Source organism: Dromiciops gliroides, chromosome 4, assembly GCF_019393635.1.
Source record: "Dromiciops gliroides isolate mDroGli1 chromosome 4, mDroGli1.pri, whole genome shotgun sequence".
Classification (NCBI taxonomy): domain Eukaryota; kingdom Metazoa; phylum Chordata; class Mammalia; order Microbiotheria; family Microbiotheriidae; genus Dromiciops; species Dromiciops gliroides.
The window spans coordinates 327,235,686-327,263,336 of record NC_057864.1 but is presented as its reverse complement, the minus strand read 5'-3'; the positions used below and the strand labels follow the sequence as shown (position 1 = coordinate 327,263,336).

Below are 27,651 nucleotides of genomic sequence, written 5' to 3'. Positions count from 1 at the left end.
GCGTCCCCGAGAGGCTGGAAACAGTCCGGCACGTTGTGTCTGGAACCTTTGCGAAGCAGGTGCTCGTTTGCTGGAGGGACCGGAAAGGGAAAAGGACACAAGCACCGGCGATGTGGGGAAGCTGTGGGCTGAGGGCTGTGAGGGCTCGCGGCTGGGGGGGCGTAGCTGGGGTCCGGAGCGCGGGCCGAGGGGCTGAACCTCCCAGAGCAACAGGACCAGAAGGTGAGTGGTGACGGCGCGCGCTCCCGCTCTTTGGGCAAAGGCTCAGCGGGCGGATAGGGGAGAGAAGGCTGGGTTGTGGTAAATGCGCAGGCGCGGGAGAGGAACCCGGGGTCGGGGGGGGGGGGGGGAACTGGGGGAAAGGAATTCCAGAACTCCGGCTGAGCCTTGGGGCGGGGCCTGAAGGACCAGAGTTAGGAAACCCTGACATTGAACTTTCCTCTGCCTAGCTTCTGGCCACCTTGCGAGAGCCTTGGGAGATCACAATTTGACCCTAGTCTACTCTTCCGGTTATTTTCTTCTCCTTTGTACCCTTATTTTTGAGAAATTAATAAACATTGTTTTCTTTCCTTCCCTTCCCTGTTTAAAACAAACAAGAAAAACAAAACCCTTGTAATTATGTATATAGTCAAGTAAGACCAGTGACCGTATCAGTTGAGACCCAAAGTGTTTATTTATCTCATCTTGCATTTGAATTCATCACCTATGTCTGGAGGTGGATAGTGTAGATTATCATCTGATCTCGTAATGATGGTTCTGATGGCTTTTATCTGTTCTTAAGTCTTTCAAAGTATGTGTATGTATGTATGCATGCATATAAACATACGCACATGTTATACGCTCTGTCTTTGCAGTGCTCTTTAAAAAAAAAAGTTCAGTTTGAACTTAAATACAGAAAGACAAAAACCAAAATCATTTCCAGGTACACAGTACAACACAAGAGGATTCAGTATGAAACGATCGACCTCCATTTCAATTTACTTTTTTTTAAAACTATGTAGTAAATACTACACATAATTTTCAGTTACCCTGCTTTTCTGTGCTTCCTTCTGATTTTCTTTTGTTTTCTGCTGTGCAGTTTTTCCCCCTCTCTCCCCACCCCACACTAGAGAAAGCCACGATTTTGTGAGTGTGTGTATGTGTCTGTGTCTGTAAAACCATACTATACATGTATTTATCAGTTCTTTCTCTGGAGGCAGCATCTGTTACTGTATACTTACAACTTTCTCTTGGTTCTGCTCATTTCACTCTTCATTATTTCATGCAAGTCTTTCCATGTTTTTCTAAAATCAAGCAGCTAATCGTTTCTTATAGCGCAGTAATAGTCCATCACAATCATGTACCACAGTTTGTATAGCCATTCCCCAATTGATGGGCATCCCCTCAATTTCTAGTTCTTTACCACCACAAAGAGAGTTGCTATAAATATTTTAAAATATGAGAGTTCTTTTCTTTTTTCCCTAATCACCTTGGGAAACAGCCCCAACAGTGATATTACTGAGTCAAAGATTATACACACAGTTTTATAACTCTTTGGGCATAAATCCAGATTGCTCTCCAAAACTGTTGGATCAGTTCACAGTTCTACCAACTGTGAATTAGTGTCCCAGTTTTTCCACATCCCTTCCAACATTTGTTATTTTTCCCTTCTATCATTTTAGCCAATCTGGTAGGTGTAGGATATCTCAAAAGTTGTTTTAATTTGCCTTTCTCTAATCAAAAATGATTTAGAGCATTTTTCCTATGACTCCATATGGTTTTATTTCTTCATCTAAAAACTGCCTGTTCATATCTTTTAACCATTTATCAAATTTGACAAGGTCTCTAGAATTGTTCTTATTGTATAAACTGTTCTGTTTCTACTCACTTCACTCTGCATTAGTTCATACAAGTCTTGCTCTTGGTCTCAGTTCATTTCATTTATTGTCACACAATAATATTCCATTATAGTCATAAACTATTATATTCTTAGACCATTATTTGTTCAGCCATTCCTTAGTTCAGTGGCCATTCCCTTAGTTTCCATTTCTTTGTCATTATAAATAAAATACAGCAGTTTTCATGTTAAAAATGTCTGCAATCATTGATTAAGTTCCTTTTTTTTTTGGCAGGGCAATGTGAGTTAAGTGACTTGCCCAGGGTCACACAGTTAGTAAGTGTCAAGGGTCTGAGGTTGGATTTGAACTCAGGTCCTCCTGAATCCAGGGCCGGTGCTTTATCTACTATACCACCTAGCTACCCCCATTGATTAAGTTCTTAAAGGCTGTATCAGTGTTCTTAGTGATAGTGGAGGTAATTGGAAAGGCACTTCATTGTACTAAAGGGGCTTACATTCTTTTTTAGTTGATTTTTTTCAATGAACAAAAATCTATTATTGATCCCTCAAAAAAACCCCATCACTTAAAAAAAACAACCCACAACCCTGAAATTCTTGTAACAAATATGCATAGTCAAACCAAACAACTTTACCATTGGCCATATCCAAAAAAAAAAAAAATTTCATTATGCACCCTAAGGCTATCATCTCTCTGCAGAGAAGTTTGGTAGCATACTTCATCATTGGTCTTCTGGAATCTTGGGCATTTCACCGATCAGAATGCTTCTGGCTTTAAAAGTTGTTTGTCTTTACAGTATTGTTGTTATATGAATTATTCTCCTTGCTTTGCTCATTTAAATCTGCATCATTTTATACAAGTTGACCCAGGTTTCTCTGAGACTATCCCACTTCATCATTTCTTATGGCACAACAGTATTTTATTGCCTTCATATATCATAATTTATTCAGCCATTCCCTAGCTGATGGGCACCTCCTTAGTTTCCAGTTCTTTGCCACTATGAAAAGAGCTACTATAAATATTTTTGTACATATGGGTGCTTTTGATCTCTTTGGGGCATAGGCATAGTAGTGATATTTCTAGGTCAAAGGATATGAAAAGTTAATAACTTTAGGGGCATAATACCTTATTGCTTTCTTTCCTTTTTTTTTTTTTTTTTTTGGTGAGGCAATTGCGGTTAAGTGACTTGCCCAGGGTCACACAGCTAGTAATTGCTAAGTGTCTGAGGCCGGATTTGAACTCAGGTCCTTCTGAATCCAGGGCCAGTGCTCTATCCATCACGCCACCTAGCTGCCCCCTTCCTTATTGCTTTCTAAAATACATAACCAATTCATTGCTCTGCCAACAGGGCACTAATGTATTTGTTTTCCTTCAGCCTCTCTAACAATTGTCATTTTCCTTTTTTTTTTTTTGATGATGTTATGAGCCAGGTTTTTTAAGGTTTGGGATATACCAAAAGCTAATACAGGGAAACATGTAATACACAGCAGAGTAAAGAGAATAAAGCAAACCAGCTTTATTGTGGTAATATATTTCTATTAAGAAAGGCAGGCAAGGAAGAAGAGATCCCAGATAGAATTGGACATCCTGCTGGGGCCCTGGGTCAAGAGGTTACTCCTCACTTAGAAAGAGCTCTCTTAAGGAGGAATTGGTCGGTATTAGCATCTAAAGATGTTTTCTAGAGATTGTCAGCTGTTTAATATCCATGTAATTAAGCTTGAGTTCTGCCCCTTTGGTGTAGAAGCAGGATGGCCAGTTACTGGCTAGCTATTCCCTCTTTCTCTGTACTCTGTTGAGGATCTTAATTTCTAGGCTTGTGAATTTCCTACTCCCTTTTTCAGTCTCTGACTTCTCCCTTCTCCCCTCTTACCATGAATTTTTGGGTAGAGAGAGCCTTGGGGAGACCCTTTTTCTACTAGCAGTAGCTCTTTGTGTTGGTAGCTGGCCACAGGAAGTTTATCTCCTCACAAATGCTTGACAGTAACCTGACTAGGGAATGAGAGGTTGAGGCTGTCATCAGCAACAGTTTATCTGGGGAGGCCATTTGGGAGTTAGGCCAGGAAACATTTGAAAATATCTCTGGAGACTGGAGGTTGGCAAAACTTTCCTTCCCAGCCTCAGGGAATCTCAGGGTCCAGAGACCACCCCAGAGATAATTCATTTTCTTTTCTTTCTTTTAAAAAAAAAATTCTTACTGTCTTGTATTTTAGATTGCCAACTTTTTTGGGGGGGGGGGTGGCAATGAGGGTTAAGTGACTTGCCCAGGGTCACAGAGCTAGTAAGTATCAAGTGTCTGCAGTGGGATTTGAACTCAGGTCCTCCTGAATCCAGGGCCAGTGCTTTATCCATTATGCCACCTAGCTGTCCCCTGATAATTCATTTTCTTGGGTTTTTTTTTGTTTGTTTTGTTTTGTTTTAAGTGAGGCAATTGGGGTTAAGTGACTTGCCCAAGGTCACACAGCTAGTAAGTGTTAAGTGTCTGAGGCTGGATTTGAACTCAGGTACTCCTGACTCCAGGGCTGGTGCTCTATCCACTGCGCCACCTAGCTGCCCAATTCATTTTCAATAAGGGAGCTACTCTTACCTTAATTCAGCCACAGAAATATGCCAGTCATGTGTGTTGATTTTGATTTCAGAAGGCCAGCCTCCAAATTTTCCTGGTCACACAGCCAGCCTTAAAAGTACCTCATGTATACCTTAAAAGCACCACTTTATGGTGTGATGATTAAAAATATGAGGCATAATTTCAGGGTAATTTAATCATTTTATTAATAAGGCCAGTGGTTAATTTTTTTCTTTTTTTTTTTAGGCCCCTGGGTTATTAACAAAAGTCTGGTCAGTGGCTATCTCTTTCAGACCAAAGACCAAAATGGCAGTGGACTCAAAGTTTATATATATCCTTCTATTATTGTTTGTCCTTCATTCTCGAAGAGGACTGTGACAGATACTGTGATTTGCAATGAATTGGATTAGAGGCAGAGCTGTGCAAAGTCACTAGCCTCTCTCTTCCAGAGCCATCTGGGTCCAGTGGCAAGATATATCAGGATGACTAGAGATGGTCCTGGATGTTTTAAGGCAATTGGGGTAATTGACTTGCCCAGGGTCACACAGTTAGTGACATTTGAATTCAGGGCCAGTGCTTTTTCCGCTGCACCACCCAGCTTCCCCTTATACCCTTCTATTTTTGTTTTGTTTTTGTTTTTTGTTTGGTTTGGTTTTTTTTGGTGGAGCAATGAGGGTTAAGTGACTTGCCCAAGGTCAAACAGCTAGTAAGTGCCAAGTGTCTGAGGCTGGATTTGAACTCAGGTCCTCCTGAATCCAGGGCCAATGCTTTATCCTCTGCACCACCTAGCTGCCCCCCTTATACCCTTCTAACTGTAGGTGGTCTGTCAAATAGCAATCAAATCTAATTGGTTGACATGATTGAAGGTGGGTTCTATTAAAATGATGCCTCGCGGGATAAGTGACTTAGGTCATTCAAATATTGGTCAAAAAGACAGAGAAAAAATGTAGACCCCACTCAAACTTAAGTAGAACAGAATGATTAGATTAAATCCCTTGAAAGGTTCGATGGGCCTGGCCAAGATGAAGAGATTCATCAATTTTCAAGGTGAACTGGACCTTGGTGGGCTGGCAGGGGAGGGGGGCAGGGGGAGGGGGGGAAGAGAAAGGACTAAGAAAGAACTCCTAAGATATCGGTTGTTAATAATTATTTCTTTACAATGGGTAGTTCTAATAATCTCAGTACTCACATAGCAAAGAATATAAGCTGCAAGCAATCTGTTGCAGATTTTGGCATCCCATCTTTGTTACCAGGGGAAGTTCCTAGGGACTAGGAAGGCGACTAGGTTAATATGAGGTGGCACCTCAGAGTTAGCAGCTCTTTTTGTAGCCATAAAGAATTGGAAACTGAAGGGGTGCCTTTCTAAGATTATTACCTGTTGGGGCAGCTAGGTGGCACAATGGATAAAGCACTGGCCTTGGATTCAGGAGGACCTGAGTTCAAATCCAGCCTCAGCTACTTGACACTTACTAGCTGTGTGACCCTGAGCAAGTCACTTAACCCTCATTGCCCCACCAAAAAAAAAAAAAATTATTGCCTGTTACCCTCCTTCCCTCTTTGAGCAGTTGGATTGCTTGCTAACATTCCATTTCCCATTTCTGTGTACTGACTGCTGCTATACCTGGAATTTTCACCTTTTCACCTTTTTCACCTTTGCTTAGAATCCTCGGGTTTCTAGGCCTTTCTCAAGTGCTATATCACAGTGAAGGACTTTCTTCCCTCTTCCTCTCCTTTTCTCATTCCTCCTAGTTGCTAGTATACTCCTACTAAAATCAGTTTTTATTTTGTATTTGCTTTTCTATGTATTTGTTTCCTTCAGTAAAGCAGAGGCTCTTCAAAAGAGTGTTCTTTTTCTTAGTATACCCAGTTCTTCACATGAAATATATTTTTAAAATTTATAATTCATTAAAAAATTTTTTAAATTCCAAATTCTCTCTCTTGCTCCCATCCATTGAGAAGGCAAGCAATATGATACCCATTAGTATACCCTGTTGTATACCCTGTTCTTGACATATAATAGGCACATAAATAAATGCTTGTAGAATGATTGAATATTAATGAATGTACCATTTCTTCTCAGAGACAATTGAACTGAGATGATGTGACTTGTTCAAAGGGGAAATGGCTACTCTGGTAATTTTCAAGAAATGTATATCATAGTGTTATCAGTTTAGAGCTAGATGGGATTTTTGTGTCACCTAAACTAGCCCCCTCATTTAACAGATAAGGAAACCGAGTGATACAATGAATGGATAGAGTGATGGTTTGGGAATCAGAAAGACCTGAGTTCCAATTCTGCCTTAGATACTTACTAGTTATGTAATCCAGGCCTGGTCATTTAAATTAGGCCACTTAACTCTGTGCCTCAGGTTCCTCATATGTAGAAGGGATGGACATTCCATGACTTCTAAAATCCTTTCTCACTTACTCCTCCCCCCTTGCCATGCTATGTATAAATATAGAATTAAATTTAAACCCAGCTGAAGGTTCTATGCTTCCTTTACATTATTAGTAATAGTTTTTCGTTTGTGGGGAGATGAATGCAACAGAAAATAACATATTGACGAATCAGATAAGTCCAAAGAGCACATTACGCTTGGCAGTTTCAGAGGACCATCTGCTGAGATAAACTTGATGCAGTGCCCTTTATAGGAGAGTGGGATTTTAGAGCTGTAAGTCGTCAGAAACATGACAATGGCTTTACTAGCTTTATTTTGTTACTATAGCCTAAATGCCAACCTTGGGAGAATTTTCTCTAAGGTCAAAACTATATTAAGCATACTATTTATCATGAAAGTTATAAGACATTGCAAGGTATATCTCCCTCCCAAGATATCTGGAGACCTTCAGTACCCAGAGAATGAAGGAGCCCCAGGAAACCAAATATGGAGATCTTCCTTATAAATGGAAGCTTCTCTTAGTTTAGTGTTATTAGAGACTTGGGGAACTCAAAACGATATTACATTTACCTGCGGTACTCACTTCAGATCATAGAATTTAAAGCTGGAAAAAATCTTAAAGAACAACTCAGAGGCCATGTGATACAGTAGAAAGGGTATGCTGGATTTGTAGCCTGGAAAGCTGTGTTCCAATTCTGCAGACACAATTAAAGCAGATTAAAGTGATCAAATGGGGCAGCTAAGTGGCAGGGCAGCTAGGTGGTGCAGTGGATAGAGCACTGGCCCTGGATTCAGGAGGACCTGAGTTCAAATATGACCTTAGACACTTGACACTTACTAGCTGTGTGGTCCTGGGCAAGTCACTTAACCCTCATTGCTCTGTCCTCCCCCCCTCCCCCAAAAGTAATCAAATGCTCTGTTCCATTAATTTAGAATCACAGAATTTGAAAATATTTCAGTGGCCGTCAGTCCAATCCATGCATGAAGGGAATCCCCATTCTAACACATCTAACAAGTAGCCATCTAGCTGTAGCTTGAGGGGCTCCAATGAAGGGGAGCCAACCACCTGCAAAGGTAGCACATTCTACTTTTGGACAGCTATAGTTCTTAGGAAGTTTTTCCTGACATCAAGCCTAAATTCACCTCTTTGCAACTTTCCATTTATTGCCCCTGGTTCTGCCCTCTGGAACAAAAGAACAAATCTGATCCGTCTTCCACATGATTTTTTTTTTCAGATATTTGAAGACAGTTATCATGTCACCCTTGAGCCTTTTGCTCTTTAGGCTTGAACATTCCTAGTTCTTCCTACCAATTGCACATAACATGGACTCGAGGCCCTTCAACATCCTGGTGGCCCTTCTACCTTACTTAAACTGTCACTCCCAGAAATGAATATAACTCTCCAGGATAAAGCATGGAAGGACTATCATTTCCTTTTCTTAGCAACTATGCTTCTTTTAGTATTGTCCAAGATGGAATTAGCTTTTTACACACATGTAATATTTTTATATTATTAACATGATATATGACCATACTATTTATGTGTATATATGTATATGTGTGTGTATATAATGCCATTAATGATCCAATAATTTCATTCAAAGATGCAGTGACTCAGTAGCTGGTTTGAAAAAGATCTGAAGGTTTTAGTAGACTGTAAACTAATATGAGTAAGCAATATGACATGACAGCTAAAAATCTAATTATATTAAAACATAATATATATTTAATGTTATATACACACATGTGTCTATGTGTGTATATATATATACACTATATATATATATATATATATATATATAGAGAGAGAGAGAGAGAGAGAGAGAGAGAACTATAAATTTGCTGGAATTATTGATTGAACAACTTTTAAGCTCTTTGCAATCATGCTTCTCCCCCCACCCCCCCCACCCCCGCCAGAGTTTTTGGTTTTAAAACTGTCATACTGTTCAGTATGTTCAGTTTATTTTAAAACTGGGAGGTTCCCCCCCCCAAAAAAAAAATTACCATTTCCTTGCATTATGCTAATGTATTTTGTGTGACCTTGCACATTGGGGCTTGCTCAACTAGCCCACTGTCTCTTCCAAAGGGACATTTCCAATACTTTAGTGCCTCAAAGCTTTTATTGAAATAGTTACTCCCTCTGTCTTTGTAAGTGAGCTACCTTTTTTGGTCCTGGTCTTATCCATGGTCTTTGCTAAATCATCCATAGAAGAGATACCCAACAGACTATGAGACTTCCTTTAGTTCTTTTAAATTCCTTTGGGCACTAGTACAGTACTAGATGTCTGAATTTTATCTCTTGCTCTTTCTACATGACTAGCTCACCTTCTTTTCCTGTTTTCAAAGGCATAATCAAGTCAGTAGGCTGGGGGAACATTCAGTGTCCTTTCTTTGAAATATAATTTTCACTGTAATGCTACCATTCATGGTTAAAGTTTACTTTTTAGGGTCCAAAGACCTAGAGTAGCAGTGGTGGCAACTGCAGGGGGTGGGGAGTGGGAATGTGTTCCCAGACTGTACTAGCCATATGAGGTTGGCCAGGAGCCCTAGCACTTCCCCTCACTCACAGATGAGAAAACAAACCAAGAGTTAACTCACTGAACACCTAAAACATATTGAATTGCTAGGGGAAGAACCAAGATTGTGGAATGGAGAAGCACTAAGCCAAGCTCTCCTAACATTCCCCTCTAAACACTTTTAAAATAACATCTCAAATCAAATTCAGGAGTGGCAGAGCCAACAAAAGGTGATAGTGAGGCATTTTTCCAGACCAAGTCAATATAGGAGTTCAAAAAGAGAAATTTGTGACAAGGGGCCTACAGTGGGGGGAATCAGTGGTGGTGACAGAATTAGCAGCAGTTTTGGGAACTCTCAAGCCAGAGATGATAAGGGGACCTGGCAACTGGTCAGAAAGGATTACAGAGTACCCCTGTGCTAGTACTAGATGTAGAACCAGGTGCAGTTTGGCAACTTCATATATTATACCCAATCTTGGGTCATATATAGTTCAGGGGAAGAGGAGCACTTTTGGTCCAGAGGGAGTGAAAGCCCTGAGAGGCAGTATCACTTTTGGCCCCAAGGGATCAGAAACTCTGAGGAACAGTATCATTTCCAGTCCCAAGGGAGGAAAAGTATCAATTGTAATCCCAAGGGATCAGGGGCCCTTCCTGGATAAGGACCAGAGTGTAGGCCAAGGAGAAGTGACCATACCTTTCCCCAGATCACACCACTTTGGAAGCATTGTAAACTTTCAGAACAAGTTCTGAAAGTAGTGCAGAAAAGCCTAAAGGTTAAGACAAAGATTCTTACATGGCAACAGAGCCCAAGATTAACATAAAGTTCCAAATCAAGAAATAGAGTAGAAAACTGAGCAAACAACAAAAAATAACCTGACCATAAGAAGCTACTATGGTAAAAGGGAAGAACAAGACAAAAACTTGAAAGACAATAATGTCAAAACAGCTACAAGCAAAACCTTAAAGAAAAATGGTAATTGGACACAAGCCCAAGAAGAATTACTGGAAACATGCTTTTCAAAATCAAATAAGAGTAGTAGAAGAAAAATTAGGTAAAGAAATGAAAGCAAAGGAAGAAAAATATGAAAAGACAATTAATAACTTGGTAAAAGAGGCAGAAAAAATACTAAAGAAGATAACATCTTAGAAAACAGAATTGGACAAATGAAAAGAAGTAGAAAAATGGGGGGAAGGATATATATGTGTGTGTATGTATATGTATACACGCACATATATATTTAGTATATATACTAAATTGGTAATAAAAATGTATCTTTCCTAACAGGGAAGCAGGAGAGGAAAATGATAAGAGGAAAGAGGAGGGGGTGTTAAAAAATGAGGGCAGATAAAGAAGACAGTGGTCAGAGGTACAACAGACTTTAGAAGAGAGAGAAGGATAAAAGACAAAAGGATGGAGGGAAATTCACAGTTAGCATTCATAACTGTGAATGTGAATGGAATAAACTCACTCATAAAATGGAAGCAGATAACAGAATGAATTACAAAGCAGAACCCAAGAATATGTTGTTTATAAGAAGCAAACTTGAACAAAGAGACACAAAGAAAAATAAAGTTAAGGGTCTGAAGCAGACTATTATGCTTCAGCTGAAGTAAAAAAAAAAAAAAAGCAGGGATAGCATTCATGACCTCAGACAAAACAAAAGCAAAAATAGACTTAATTAAAAGAGATAATCAGGGAAACTATATTTTCCTAAAAGATATCACAGACAATGAAGTAATAATACTAAACATATATGCACCAAATAGCATAGCATCCAAATTCTTAAAGGAAAAGTTAAATGAGTTACCGGAGGTAACAGTAAAACTGTACTAGTGTATATACTAGCATAACATGCTAATATATATACTAGTATATTATTATATATTATACTATTTTAATAAAATTATACTAGCTCCCTCTTGGAGCTAGATAAATCTAACCATAAAATAAATAAGAAGTCAAGGAGATGAATAGAATCTTAGAAAAATTATATATGATAGATCTCTGGAGAAAACTGAATGGAAGTAGAAAGGTGCTGTATATAGCATCTTCTCAAAAATTTGCCAGAAAAGCTCACAACCAAATGCAGAAAAGCAGAAACATGAAATGCATCATTTTTAGGCCACAATTCAATAAAAATTACATTTAATAAAGGGCTATGGAAGTATAGATTAAAAGATAATTGGACCATAGGTAAATTAGGAGAGAAAGGAATAGTTTACCTGTCAGATCTTTGGAAAGGAAAACAGTTTATGACCAAACAAGAGTAGAGAATATTATAAAATGCAAAATGGATGATTTTGATTACATTAAATTAAAAAATTTTTGTACAAACAGAAGCAATGCATCCAAAATTAGAAGGGAGGCAGAAAGCTGGGAAACAATTTTTATGGCCAATACTTCTGATAAAGGCCTCATTTCTAAAATATATAGGGAGCTAAATCAAATTTATAAGAATCCAAGTCATTCCCCAATTGAGAAATGGTCAAAGGATATGAACAGGCAGTTTTCTGATGAAGAAACCAAAGCTATCTATTCCCATATAAAAAAATGCTCTAAATCTCTAATGATTAGAGAGATGCAAATTAAAACAACTCTGAGGTACCACCTGACACCTATCAGATTGGCTAAAATGACAAAAAAGGAAAATAATAAATGTTGGAGAAGCTGTGGAAAAATTGGAATACTAATGCATTGTTGGTGGAGCTGTGAACTGATCCAACCGTTCTGGGGAGCAATTTGGAACTATGCCCAAAGGGTGATAAAGCTGTGCATACCCTTTGACGCAGCAATACCACTTTTGGGTCTTTTTCCCAAAGAAATCATGGAAAGGGGAAAGGGACCCACATGTACAAAAATATTTATAGCTGCCCTTTATGTAGTGGCAAGGAATTGGAAGTTGAGGGGATGTCTATCAGTTGGGGAATGGCTGGACAAGTTGTGGTATATGAATACAATGGAATACTATTGTGCTGTAAGAAACGATGAACAGGAGGAGTTCAGAGAAACCTGGAGGGTCTTGTGTGGGCTGATGATGAGTGAGATGAGCAGAACCAGAAGAACATTGTACACAGTATCATCAACATTGAGTGTTGATCTACTGTGATGGACTATATTCTTCTCACCAATGCAATGGTACAGAAGAGTTCCAGGGAACTCATGATAGAAGAGGATCTCCAAATCCAGGGGAAAAAAAAAAAAAAAAAAGAACTGTGGAGTATAGATGCTGAACGAACCATACTATTTCTTTTGTTTTTGGTGCTGTTGTTTTTCATCATTGCTCTGATTTTTTCGCTTATAACATGACTAATGCAGAAATATGATTAATGTTATTATGTGTGTATATATATATAAAACCTATATCAGATTACCTGCTGTCTAGGGGAGGGGGGAGGAAGGGGAGGGAGAGAGAAAAATCTGAAATTGGAAAGCTTGTATAAACAAAAGTTGAGAACTATCTTTACATGTAATGGGAAAAAAATAAAATATTTTATTTTAAAAAAATAAATAAAATTTAAAAAAAAATTTTTTAAAGATTAAAAAAATAGAATTTTGCTTTTTAAAAATACAGTTTTTTTTCCTTTTATCTTAAAAATCTACCTAAATTTTCATCAGTTGTGATATAATAGAGGAATGAATTGTGTTGGTTAGTTTCAAGATAAAATTATATTGTCCATCAGTAAGATCGTTCTTTAGGTTTTTTTTGTTGTTGTTGTTGTTTTTGGGTTTTTTGCCTTGACTTTCATTGCTTTTTATTTTCCTATTTATCCAGGAAAGCAAATCAATAGGACTCTACTGATGACACCTTGGCTTTTCAGTGACAAAAGAATCATGTGTTTAAAATCTAACAATATAACTTTTGCCTACTCATATAAAATGAAAAGTTACAGGTATGTTTATTGACCAATCAGTATTTATTTGGAGGGGAGATATAATGATTTATCATAATCACAATAATTTATCATCTTATTTAGCAGTGAGATGATGTTTGCTCATTTGTCATTATGTGATAGTCAAATACTTTGAGGGGCTTATTTTTAAAAATTAGAATGAAGAATTTATATGTCACTTTTTTCAGTATTTTGTTAGACTTATATAATAATATAATACATGAAACCATAAATTATTTTGGTCAAAGAGAAAATGGATATGTATACAGTTAACATTAAACGAAGGACTTAGATTAGTTTCACAAAATAAAATTTACAATTTTATGAAAAATATTAAATAGCATTTAGATTAGGCTCTATTTTCCAAGTGCCTCTATTCTATATACAGTATTACCCTTGTTATGTTTTAGACATCTTTGGCATTTCATGTGTTCATTATTTTCATTCTTCAGGTATGTTGGAATGAGATTATATAGCACTTCAACAACAGTGGATCCAAAAGAGATGAGAACATTTCAGGCCCTGGCATACAAATGGTGGGATGAGCAAGGAGTATATGCACCTCTTCATTCTATGAATGACTTAAGGGTGCCATTTATTAGGTACTATTTAAAAAAATCTTCTTATTTGGTCTTTGATCTTCTGATAAGTTTATTTTCTCTTAATATATACCAAGCTTCGTAAGTATAAATTGTATTAAAATGCGTAGAAAAGTATACATTATTATTGTGCTTTTGAAGTTAGAACTTCTACAAAGCTATTTGAATATTTTTGTTATTATATTGTCAATAATGTCTTTTAACATGATAATCTTTTCTCCAGTACCTCATCAAATATCTCATGGCCATCTAATTAATTATAATTAAGTCCCTTAAAGGTGGTTGTGGTCACATGACTTCCAGATCATTTTACAATTGAGGAAATTGGAGAACCACGATGCTAAGCTATCTTTCTGAGGGTGTTTATTAGTTCAGTAACCCACCTAATATTACAGCCTAGACTGTCTGATTCCTGGTCTTTTGATTATCTGTAAGACCCAATTTTCATTTCAATTGAGCAGACTTCTTTTTCCTAATCATATTTCAAATTCAATCCTCATCTCCACTTCTGACTTCCCTGGCTTCCTTCAAGTCCCATCTAAAATCTCCCCTTCTACAAGAAGCCTTTCTAGGAGTAGGAGACAGCCAGTAAAAATGCAGAGTCAGGAGATGGGAGTGCCTTTTTCAAGGCACAGCATGATATTTCTGTGATATGAGATGAAGAGTAGGAAGAAAAAAGAGCTCTTGGTGACTGACTTAATTTTTTTTTCAGTAAAATATGAAGCAGGGTTCTTAGCTACAAGGGTAGGGGTAGGGGGAACTTGGGGAGATTTGGGGAGGGATGAAAAGGTTTGGGAAAACTACTGTGGTAAGTTGGATAGTGAGTCAGTTAGGGAGATGTAAAAGAATTGCCTTGCTGTGGTGAGAGTCCACTTGAGATGATAGAACATACATTTATAGGGGTCTCACTGTAGTTTTATGATTTTGTCTAGCTTTGTTCAGTAGCACATGAGTAGGAACAAAGGTAGGGGCTGGTGGGAGAAATCCAAGGCTGAGGCTTGGCAGGGTAAGTTGGTGATAGAATAAGGGACAAGGAACTTGAGAGAAGAGGACAAGGTAGAGTTGACTTGGTTCACCAAGGGATCAAAATGAGGAAGGGAAGATAGAGTACCTATTGCAGTAGCGATGGCCTGGAAAAGAATAGGAGGTGGGAGGATTAGGGGACAGAATGAGGATGAAGAACTTGCAAAGGCAGAGGGAGAAGTAGAATAACAAGTTTGATCCAATTTCCAAATTTCCAAATTCATGAACATGTAAGTGGTATATTTGTGGGCAATGACAAGATCAAAGGTATGCCCTTCTTTGTGTAGCAGAGGTCAGGTGGGAGAGTAAGTACATCATGGGAAATGAGTAAGTTGAAGAACTGGGAGGTTTGGGTGTTTGAGGAACTAGAATTATAAATGTTGAAGTCTTCTAGTATGAGGGCAGGAATTGGGGAGAAGAAAAAGATTTTGAGTCAGGCACTTAACTCATTGAGGAAGGAAAGGGAATGAATGTCTTGGAGGTTAGTAGACAACAGCTACCAGAATTTTGATTGGGTAGTAGGTATGGACTGAGTGAACCTCAAAGGATAAGTTATTGAGTGATGGTGGCAGAGTGAAAGTTTGGAAATGGCATTGAGGAGCAAGGAGTATGCCAACTCCTCTCCCATGACCAGTGAATTGGAGTGGAGGGTAAGTGAAAGTTCAGTCAGTTCTAACAAGGAAGGTTAGGGAAGCTGTGTCATCAGGAGGGAGCCAGGTCTCTGTGAAAACCAAGAGATGGAAGGAGTAGGAAAAGAAATATTTAAGATGAAAGCAATTTTACAAATGAGTAAAAGGTTTATATACAAGGAGGCTGAAGCATAGAGAGCTGAAGTGACTTAACCCAGCCTCATACAGGCCTCATTTTCCTCAACTGTAAAGTGAAAGGGTTGAACTAGGTGACTTCTGAGATCCATTCCCATTCTAAATCTGTGATCTTTTGTCCAATGAAAATCCATCAAGAAGACAGAACAGGAAAAAATAGATCATTCCTCAATCATTTCCCCCATCCTACCCCCATCACTGTATTTAGTTTATAATTATGTTCTTTTACCATTAGATGACATTTCACAGTATTTTCCTCATGGCTCCTATTAGATGACATTTCTACATTTATTAGGTGAAGTCTTGCCCACTAAATTTACACAAAACTGATAAACTTACAAAAAAAACTATTGAAAGTAATTGAGGGGCAGCTAGGTGGCGCAGTGGATAAAGCACCAGCCCTGGATTCAGGAGTACCTGAGTTCAAATCTGGCCTCAGACACTTGACACTTACCAGCTGTGTGACCCTGGGCAAGTCACTTAACCCCATTGCCTGGCAAAAAAAAAAAAAAGTAATTGAAAGTACATTAGATTGATAGTGAAATATGATGCCTTTTCTGCCTACAGTTAAGCTAATTGATAAATGATATGATTTCTTTAAAATCAAGTACTGCCTGTAATTTATTTTGATGATCTCTGAGGTTCTTTTTAGCTATGATGATCAATGGCTCTATGATTTTTAACTTCCTTTCATTGTATGGGAATTACTTGTGGCTTGAAGATACTATTGTTCCCTTTGAGCTCATTTTCTCATTTGGTTTGTAGGTTCCTAAACCTTTTTCAATTTTGTACCATTGAGGCTATCTGATTTCTAGTCCTGACTTTGCTATGTATTGGCTAAGCACCTGTCCAAGATTGTACATTGCAGAGAGAAGGTGCTGACTTGCATTGGTAGAGGAGTGTCCTATGACATTGAAATCAGCAATCCAATCCCTATCCATTTAATAACAGAATATTGGTGTTAAAAAGATGGGCCATTTTGATAGTCTTCAGTATAGTTTAAAAATCCCATCACTTTGTGTTATTATTAGCTGTTCTGCCCAACCTCACTTCATTTTGAGTTTTTGTTTTGTTTTGGTTTTTTTTAGTGAGGCAATTGGGGTTAAGTGACTTGCCCAGGATCAGATAGCTAGTAAGTGTTAAGTGTCTGAGGCCGGATTTGAACTCAGGTACTCCTGAATCCAGGGCTGGTGCTCTATCCACTGCACCACCTAGCTGCCCCCTCATTTTGAGTTTTTACACTCCTGAAACTATTTTTATAGGACTGTGCTACATTTTTCCATTCCTTCTTTGTTACCTGTCTTTCTTTTTATCTTCTGTACATGTCTTAAGATTTAAGTTTTTTGGTGAGTTCTTTGGTCTCTTAAGAAAACTCCCTTTTGCTTCTCACTGGAATTATTTCTCACCTTTGAACTGATCACATAATAGAACATTTAAAAAGTATAATATTCTTTTGTAGTTAGGTATTACAATTTGCTTGGCCATTCCCCAATTAATGACAAACTACTTTGTTTCCAGCTCTTTGCTGTACACAACATGTTGCTATAAATATTTTGTTATATATGGTATCTTTCTTTCTATCTTGGAGTGTCTTCAGGTATGATGCTCTGTGACATTTCTGTCATTTTCTTAGCGTAATTCCCAATCGCTGTCCAGATTTTTTTTTTTTTTTTGGCGGCGCAGTGAGAGTTAAGTGACTTGCCCAGGGTCACACAGCTAGTAGGTGTGAAGTGTCTGAGGCTGGATTTGAACTCAGGTCCTCCTGAATCCAGGGCCGGTGCTTTATCCACTGTGCCACCTAGCTGCCCCTGTCCAGAATTTTTTAACTAATTACACTTCTACCAACAGCATATTAAAAAAAAAGTATTTGTCTTTCCACAACTCATCCACCATTGTCTATTGCTGTCTTTTATTGTCTTTGTTAGTTTGCTGGATATGAGGTAAATTAGGGATTTCTTAATTGTGGCCTACTATTAAAAAAACTTAGTTGCCTCTGGTCTCCATTATAACTTCTTCCTCTCATTCACCCAGTTTCAAAGTTACTCTTTAACTTCTCTGGTTTTGATTATTGGAAACACTTCTGTATGTTCCTAAATAAAAATTTTAAAATATTTACAAACTGATTTTAAATTACAGATGCAACAATTCTTTAAGAATTGGTACACTTTTTATTAATAAGCCAGTCACATAGTTTTAAGGGTTTTTTTTGTTTTTTTTTAGAGATAACCTTTTGAAAATGGTTACTAAGCATCAGTTGGAAAGCCCGTTGTCTGGAATGAAGATTCTAGATGTTGGCTGTGGAGGTGGATTGTTATGTGAAGTAAGAACCAGATCAGTGGATAATTATTTCACTCCCCCCCCCCCCCTACCCTTTTTATTTTATTTTTTTGTTTTTTGCGGGGCAATGGGGGTTAAGTGACTTGCCCAGGGTCACACAGCTAGTAAATGTCAAGTGTCTGAGTCTGGATTTGAACTCAGGTACTCCTGAATCCAGGGCCGGTGCTTTATCCACTGCGCCACCTAGCTGCCCCCCCCCCACCCTTTTTAAACCGAAGTTAGAAGACTAAGAGGGAAGGGAACAGATAGATATAGTATTAATTAAATATTTTTAAGAAACATTTGAATGAATGAATGATAACATACATCCTATTATACAACTTCCTTCTTCATGGTGTTAGGGGGGTTGAGAGGATAAGGCTGGTACTGAAAACATCCTTCTGTTAATACAGTCACCTAACTTGACCATGGAATTGCAATAGGTGAAAGTAAAGTTTGTTGCTATATTATACTAGTCCTTGGGGACTAGCAACTAGCCATTCATTCTGTAATCTGGGTACTTTTCTTATAGAAACCATAATATAGAAGAGCCTTGCTGAAGCACTATTCTTTAGGTCTCATGTTGAAAAATCTTGTGAAATGACATTGTAATTATTCTGCTAGATTCCAAGAGCATGAATGTAATGGCAAGAATGAAGGCAAGGAAATGAAGGAAAAGAGTGAAGGCAAGAAGAAACCATTAGTTTATACCATGCTACCTCTCAAAGTACCTTAAATATCAAATGTTAGGTCTGAAGCTAAATGTGAGATGATGAGACTAATAGTCATGAGGGGTTCATGGGATTTTTATATATATTTTTTTTATCCAGCCTTGTAAAGGCTAAGTAATTAGCAATGTAAACTAAGTCTCAATGGTTTTTCTATTAAAATACTCATTGATTCCCAAAGGTGAAAAGGGGAACAGCTTACATCGAAAAATTTCTCATCTTCAGCGGAAAAGGGGCTGGGCAAAGAATGGTCCTCTAGAGTGGTTAAGAGAGCTCAAAGACTGATTACGCCTTTATTTGAAAAATATATAATACTTAAACTTAGTATATTTTTGGTTTGCTACTATGACTACAGAAAATAAATATACCATCAAGTGCTCAGAGACTAGAGAAAAAAATTTTTTCATAGTGTCTAACTTTTAGAAAATTATTAAACATTTTAGGCTGATCATACAGGCATCTCTTTTTCTTTCAGAGGGTAACAAATCTTTCTGTTCCTAGCCTCTAGGGCGACTGGGAGCTTTGGTTACTGGAATTGATCCTTTGAATGAGAATATTAAAACAGCACAACAGCACAAATCATTTGATCCAGTCTTGAACAAGAGAATCCAGTATAAAACATGTTCCCTGGAGGACATTGTAGAAGAGACTGCAGAAACTTTTGATGCTGTTGTAGCTTCAGAGGTTGTGGAGCATGTGAATGATCTGGAAACCTTTATTCAGTGCTGCTGCCAAGTATTAAAAGTAAGCAATGTCTTAGGTTGGCCAAAGGTCCTCCTCTGTTTATTTCTTTTAAGAAGCAGGTATTCAAGCAGGTATTGGCAGGGCCAAGGGTTTTTTTTTTTGTGCTTGTGGTAATAGATTTCCTTTTGCAATTGAAGCTACCCGATCTCCAGCTTCAGCCTTAAAAGTTGAGTACATCTTCGGGAGTCTGATGGGCCTCTTCTGACCATATCTTTATGTGCTCTTGGCTTGGCCCTGAATATTGATACCACTCAGTAGAAAATTGATATCTTGAATCCCAGGTTGCTGACTCTTATTAGGCAATGCAAAGGCAGATGCTCTAAAACACTCTTGGAGCCTAGTTTCTTATTGAAAGTAAATGACCTTTGACAAGTGCAACTTTGGGGACCTACACACACTTATAGCAATCTTCTTTCCTGTAATGGTGACTGAGTTTAAATAGTTAATGGATGCTTTTAAAAAAATTCCGAGAACAATTGATTTGTAATCAATAAAAAATCATATCACAGTAATTTCAGTGGTCATATTGTATATGTTAAGCAATTCTATACATATATATGGCTGTTCAAGATCCTTTGAAGAACAGCTTAATCTAGGCTTTGTAGTCTAAATTTGTGTTCCAAAATTTATTTTAATATGTAGCCACATTGCATTGTAGTAGCCATAGTCATTCACTTAAAAAAAAATTTCATTTATTATTTCTCTTTTTTGTTTGTTTGTTTTTGTTTTGTTGTTGTTTTGCAGGGCAGTGAGGGTTAAGTGACTTGCCCAGAGTCACACAGCTAGTAAGTGTCAAGAGTCTGAGGGCAGATTTGAACTCAGGTCCTCCTGAATCCAGGGCCGGTGCTTTATCTATTGTGCCACCTAGCTGCCCCCTGAATCTCACTCTTAACTGTTGAACTCACACATTGGACCTGCTGGGAGTCTGTATGTCCCTGCAAATAAAATTAAAATAAGTAGGTATATGCACCTAAATGTGTAGTCTAAGTATTCCAGAAAAAAAGTAATTACATATATATATTTTTTTTTTCCCATCTTCATTTCAGGAGCCAAAAAATGACTTTAGTTCCACTTTCTGTTTACTTTCTCATTTCCCATGTTGAACTTTTCTTGCATAAATTTTATAATTCAAAAGGAATTGAAAGTAATTGCTTTCTCTTTCTATGTATACTTTTTTCACCAGAAAAAACATTTTGAACAAAAATAATTACTTTTCCTCTTTTTCACTCATCTACTGAAAGAATGATGAAGTTAGTGAATTTAGGGAGATCTGCTCAGGTTGCTTTTGTCCCCATCAGTCTAAAAGGTAGGGCTGCTCTTTCCCCAAATGGTAAAAGGATTAGGGAGAAACTGGATAAAAGTGATATTCAGAAACATCATCTCCCTGTAATTATTTTGCATTTCAGTTCTTTGGTTTCCCATATTGTTTGATGCATAGGAATATGTTGCAAAGCCACATATAAATTACTTTGACTAAACTGTTATTTTGGAGTAAGTTTTGCCCTTTTCACCCTCAGCTCATATAATCTAGTAGACTAGCCAAGTTCTGTTTTTCTAAAATGCCATTTTAATAAGAATGCTGGAAATATAGAATTAGTAAGTGAGATAACCTTGTTTCAGGTCTATCTAATGACCTGGCAGTGGCAGGATCCCTCAGTGCCTCAGCTACTTTCCCCAAAGTTTAAAACCTAAGCTTCCATTGCACACTTGTTGAATTTCCTATTTAAGAGGCTCTTAAATTGAAGTTATATATTCTTCCTATGAAGGAAACTAAATCTAATTGGATCTCTCTCCCAGGGTACATTTCTCATTTCTCATTCCATGATAGGGTCCTCCTTACTCCCTTCTCTTTCTCCAAGTCTTTCTTGGGTACTTAGCATTCCTTTCATAGTAGAAAATGGGCACTTTATCCTGCCTCATACAGTATTTTCATACAGAAAATTATTGATTGCGTATTTCACAGGAAATCTTTTTATAAGTATAATATTTGTTGCAGCTCATCCCTTTATAACAGGATTGTGCTTTACATAGATTGTGCAGGTCAGTCAGTAATTTTTTTTACACAAGATGTTTTGGAATGCTGGTACTTCATAGAAAAAAACATTATTAAAAACCTGAGTTACTATTAAAAGACTGATAATAATATGTAACTCTGTGCTTAGGAATATTATTATTCTTTCAGTTTTGTTTTCTAGGTTTGTCTTTTTTTTGGTGAGGCAATTGGGGTTAAGTGACTTGCCCAGGGTCACACAGCTAGTAAGTGTTAAGTGTTTGAGGTTGGATTTGAACTCAGGTACTCCTGAATCCAGGGCTGGTGCTCTATCCACTGCACCACCTAGCTGCCCCCTCTAGGTTATTTTTTTTAAATGTTTTTGATTCCAGCATTTTAGAGGTACCTGTCACATTATTTTTTAAGTTTCTTTTTTATTGTAAACCTAATCAACAACAAACACAAAAATTTCAGTATGCAAAGAACAAGAAAGAGGCTTGTATAAAAAAATAAAACTTCTGTTATGTGTATGTTTTTAGAAAACATATATATACACACACACACATATCTACGTTTTTTAAAAGAGATATACAGGGGGCAGCTAGGTGGCACAGTGAATAAAGTACCGGCCCTGGATTCAGGAGTACCTGAGTTCAAATCTGGCCTTAGACACTTAACACTTAGTAGCTGTATGACCTTGGGCAAGTCACTTAATCCTCATTGCCCTGCAAAAAAAAAAAAAAAAGAGAGATCGAGAGAGATACACACACACATATGTATATAATTCTAAAATTTGACCAAACTGTTCTATTTATATTATCTTATATACTGTTTTCCCTTATGGTCATGTAAAAATGAATGTTTTATTGATGCTTTTTTTGCATGTGTACACTCACATACTACCTTTACCTTCCCCTTCCTGAATAGATGTCCTGTCTTATAACAAATGTATGACTAGTCTAGCAAAACAAGTCAGTATGTGTCTGAGAATGCATATATTATTCAAAATTTTTAGGTCCTAATCTCTCTGTCAAGATGTGGTGGGTATCATTGTCAGTCTTTTAAAATCGTATTGCTCACTGCTTTGATCAGAGTTCTGAGGTCTTTTAAAATTGTATTTCTTTGGGCAGCTAGGTGGCACAGTGGATAGAGCACTGGCCCTGGAGTCAGGAGGACCTGAGTTCAAATCTGACCTCAGACACTTGACACTTACTAGCTGTAGCTAGCATGTCACTTAACCCCAATTGCCTCACCAAAAGAAAAAACAAACCAAAATACCCCCTAAAGTTGTATTTCTTTATATTATTGTTGTCATTTCATAAATTTTTGTCATGGTTCTGTTCAGTTTGCAAGAATCTTCCCATGTTTCTCAGAATCTGTCATATTTATAATTTCTCATAATACAAAATATTCCTTTCCATTTATATTACCATAATTTTTCAGCCATTCCTCAATTAAAAGGGACCTATTTTATTTCCTTTGCTTCTAGAGAAATCTGCTGTCGATATTTTTGTATATATGCATTCTTTCCTTTTATCTTTGATTTCTTTGGTATATATGCCTAATAATAGGTTTGCTGAATTAAACAATGTGTATGGTTTAGTGATATTTTGAGTATAGTTTAACCAGTTTACAGCTTCACACTCAGTTCGTTAGTCTGCCTGTTCTCCTACAAACTTTTCAGTAATTGCTCTTTTCCTTTGTTTGCCAATTTTATGGGTATGAGGTAGAACGTGAATATTGATTTAATTTGCTACCTTATTTTCAGGGACCATTTTTCAGAATCTGTGCATCCAAAAATTAGAAAAAGTATCCGTGATTAGCTTTGTGAGAGTTGTAAATGCAGTGCTAATAAAGACCTCTCTTTGTATATGAAGGTAGTCTTTGATGATGATTAGAGATAGATTTTTACCCCTCAAGACCACAAATATAATTTCGATAAATTTTATTTTTCTTATATGTATCTTAGCTATAGTTATGTTGGTTTTTGAACCTACCATGAAACAATCTCAAACCTGTAACTGGACTGGTGCTACCTTCCCTTCTGAATTTTTTTACTGCTTTTTTTTTTTTGTCTTGTTAGCCTGGAGGCTCTTTGTTCATTACTACAATCAACAAAACGCAGCTTTCCTATGCCTTAGGAATTATTTTTGCAGAACAAATTGCAGGCATTGTACCCAAAGGAACTCATACCTGGGAGAAGTTTGTTTCACCAGAAGAATTAGAGAGCCTTTTAGAATCAAGTAAGTATTAAAGCAGTCTTATCAGCTTAAGTTAAAATAATTCTCCCCAAACATAAGACCTTCTTAAAAATGTGATCTTTTAAAAATATTTATTTTTCATATTTTTTATCTACTTTATTTTTAGTTTATGGAATAGAACGACCATTTCTGTAACATAGTGTAATAAAAAAAGAAGATTGCACATGAAATGGAAAATCTATTATGTACAACTTGCTATTCCTTTTAAATATATAATAAAATTATTATTCCCTTTTTTTTCTTCCCTCCCCCCAATGGCTACCATTAGACATAAATAGGAATATATGTAAAATTATTCTATACATACTTCTATTTATCAGTTCTTTCTCTGAATGCAGATAAGTGTTTTTCTTCATATGTCCTTTATAGTTAATTTGGATATTTATAATAGTCAAAATAACTTATTCACTCAAAGTAGTTCTTAAAACAATATTGCTATTGCTGTATACAACATTTTCTTGGTTCTGCTCTTTTCACTCTTCATTATTTCATGCAATTCTTTCAATCTCTTTTTTTAGAAAAAAGATCATTGAGCTCATCATTTCTTATAGCACAGTAGTATTCCATCACAATAATATACCACAATTTGTTCATCCATTAATTTATTCATTGTTATAAATGAGATGACATATAATAAAGCAGTAAAGTAGGGCCCAACAAATTCAGGAGGAACCAGCCCTTAAATTTAGGAGGCAAATTTTTAGCTTTCAAGGAGAGAAAAACAAAAGGAAGTTAGAATGGAAAAGGCAACATGGCTTTCTAGGGCACTGATCTCAACCCTAAGTTGAGACCCAAGTTACAGTTACATAAAACCTACAGAGAAACCTCAAAATATTTTTAGGAGAACATCAGATAGAGATGACTGTGCAGTGTTGAGAAGAGAGCTGGGTCTGGGATACAGGGGACCAGGATTCTGGTACTGGTTTTGTCTCTGATAAGTTTAATCCTAAGTAGCTCAAATTTTCTGGGCCTTGTTTTAATCATCTACAAGGGGAAAGGTTGGCCTATTGCAGGGGTTCTTAACCTTTTTTATGTCATGGACCACTTTGTCACTCAGGTGAAGCCTATAGCTGTCCTCAGAATAATGTCTCTAAAGGCATAAAATAAAATACATAGGATGGCAAAGAAACCCATTATATTGGGATACAGTTATCAGAATATTTAAGAAAAAAAAAGGTCATGATACTACATTAAGAACCCCTGGTCTAGTGGAAAGAACACTAGCCTTTTAGGTTGAAAAAATGCTGCCAGTTGATACTTATGTGACTTCAGTTAAGTGTTGTCATTTGTTTCTGTTTTCTTCAAGTTTTCAAATGCCCAGTTTCCTCACTTGTAAAATGTGAGGATTGGACTAGATTATCTCTACAGTCTCTTACAGTTCTCAACCTGTGAAAATTAGGGCACTGGGTTAGATAACCTGCAGGAGTCCTTCTGACTACTCTGATGTTCTGTGATCCTAGTCATTTGGGCCAGGGTATTTCCTAGGTACCTTCAGCAGATGAAAGAAAGCCCTTGTGTCTAGTTGCACCCCTCTATTCATTTCCCCACTTATTTGTGTCCCTTCAGATACTGAAGTGTGTCTAGTGTGGGCAAAGTCCAAAGAACCCTCAGACTAGTTCCCTGAGCTGCCTATACCTAGTGGTACTGTTGGATAATATGGACTTCTTTTTTTTTTTTAACTAATATTTTGTTTCCCCCCCCAATTACATGTAAAAGCAGTTTTTAACATTTAAAAAAAAAGTTTTGAGTTCCACATTCTGTCCTTTCCCTGAGACAGCAAGCAATCTGATAAGGTTATACATATGCAATCATGCAAAACATTTATTTGGACTTTTTAACAAAGGGTAGTAAACCAAGAATGTGTATGAGTGGAAAGAACCTTCTATAATGTTGCACAAGTTTACACCAGAAATGCAACCTGCTGGGCTTTATAGCTACTTGGCCATTATTAAGCTCTGATCCACTTATTTTGTGACCAATATACTTGTTTACAAATTTGTCATATGTATTGGACAGGTTTTGATGTTAAATGTTTAAATTTCGTGGTATTTGGTGCAGCACCCTACTGCAGGCACTCATTACCTCATGCCTTAATTACTGCAATAGCCGGCTGATGGGTCTACCAGGCTTAAATCTCTTCCCTCTCCAATCCATCCTCCATTCAGACACCAAAATGATTTTCCTAAAACACTGATCTGATTATGTTATTTACCCCCTTCTCCCACTCAGTGAACTTCAGTGACTACCTGTTACTCTAGGAGCAAATACAAAATTCTCTGCTTGGCATTCAGAGCTCTCCATAACCCTTGGTCCAGTGTTCTTATAACATACTACCCAACATGTACTCTTCGGTCCAGTGACACTGGCTTCCTGGATATTCCATGAATAAGACACTCCATTTTTTCAGCTCTGTGCATTTTCTCTGGCTGTCCCCCATGCCTGGAATATTCTCTCTCCTCTGCTATGCCTCCTGACCTCCCTAACTTCCTTTAAGTCCCAACTTAAATTCCTCCTTCTACAGGAAGTTTTTCCTAACCCCTCTTTAATTCCAGTGCCTTTCCTCTGTTAGTTACTTCCCATTTATCCTGTATATAACTTGCTTTGTATATATTTCTTCGCATGTTCCCACACACACACACCCCCAGATAGTAAGCTCCTCGAGGGCAGGGACTGTCTTTTGCCTCTTTTTATATCCCGAGGACCTGACAGAGTAGGTGCTTAATAAATGTTTATTGAATTGAATTGAATTTTATAGTCCCAATTAGAAATGAAGTTTTGTTTTATAGATTCCTTTCCCTTTTTTTTTTTTTTTTGGGGTGAGGCAATTGGAGTTAAGTTTCTTGCCCAAGGTCTTTCTCTACCTTTAAAAAAAAAATCAGACCTAAGAAGCTATCTTTGTAGAGGTATCCTCTTGGGTGAGAATCTTTTCTCTTAACTGATTAGAAAGTATGGCTGCCTATACGATTCAAGAAGAGTATATGTACATTATTTCAGCCTTGCTTTTTCATTATTGGCAGTTACATTAACATTCTAAGAACTAAAAAAAATTTTAAAAAACCATCCTAAGAACTTTGCTTGTTATAATTTATTAAATCAATCTTGTGATTTTTTTTTTAGATGGTCTTTTGGTCCAGACAATAACAGGAATGCTGTATAATCCTTTCTCAGGCTACTGGAGATGGACTGAAAATACCAGCCTTAACTATGCAGCTCATGCCATAAAATCCAGTGCACAAGTGGAAACTGAGGAGTACCATACTAAAACTCCTGGCATAGATGGCCAGGAAGCTTCTCAGAATTGAATCATTTACATACATTTTAGTTATGTTACTTGCTAGTCTAATGTTATTACATATAAATTTTTTTAAAAATTTAACTTTCTAGAAGGAATTATGTAGGAAAAGAACAAAAACAGAAGTTTTTATTCAAAATTATAAATACCTCCACATGCCTTGTTTTAACGCTAAAATCTTATTTTTGCTAAATAATATATAAGCTAGAGGGCTTTCTTCAGGTTGACATGTCCTCTCCCCCCATTCTTTTTTTTGTTCCTCCATTCTTAAAGGTATATATAATTTGTATTTACTTTCAATATTTTATATTATAGAAATGTTTACTGTTAAATCTTATTGTCTTAAATTTTAAAAAATACATCATGTTAAAAAAATTAAAATTTAAATTAAAAAAAAATACATCATGTTTCTCTTCATTTATCTTAGTTTTAAACTGTCATGCAACTGACAGCAAATATTTGGCAGATTTCTCCAGTGTAGATCCTTTATGTCAGATATATTTGGAAGATATATAGATGTTTTCCCAGTATAACACAGCTACTTCTTGGGACCTAGAGATTTTTTTAAAAATTAGTTTAATTTGTTTCAGTGAACAACAAATCTGCTTGCTCTCCTCATATCCCCATCTTGTTGAAAAAAAGAAAAACAAAGCCTTTGTAACAGATGTGC

At 37.0% G+C, this 27,651-nt stretch overlaps 1 protein-coding gene across 1 annotated transcript; it reads left to right on the top strand.

The window, feature by feature from the left end:
• COQ3 (coenzyme Q3, methyltransferase) lies at positions 1 to 27,340 on the top strand. Its single transcript, XM_044005024.1, has 7 exons — positions 1 to 222; positions 13,087 to 13,204; positions 13,657 to 13,806; positions 17,871 to 17,970; positions 19,196 to 19,438; positions 23,512 to 23,671; positions 26,807 to 27,340. The coding sequence occupies exons 1-7, from the start codon at positions 111 to 113 to the stop codon at positions 26,989 to 26,991; spliced, it is 1,068 nt and encodes a 355-aa protein (XP_043860959.1). The 5' UTR covers positions 1 to 110; the 3' UTR covers positions 26,992 to 27,340.
• The last annotated feature ends 311 nt before the right edge of the window (positions 27,341 to 27,651 follow it).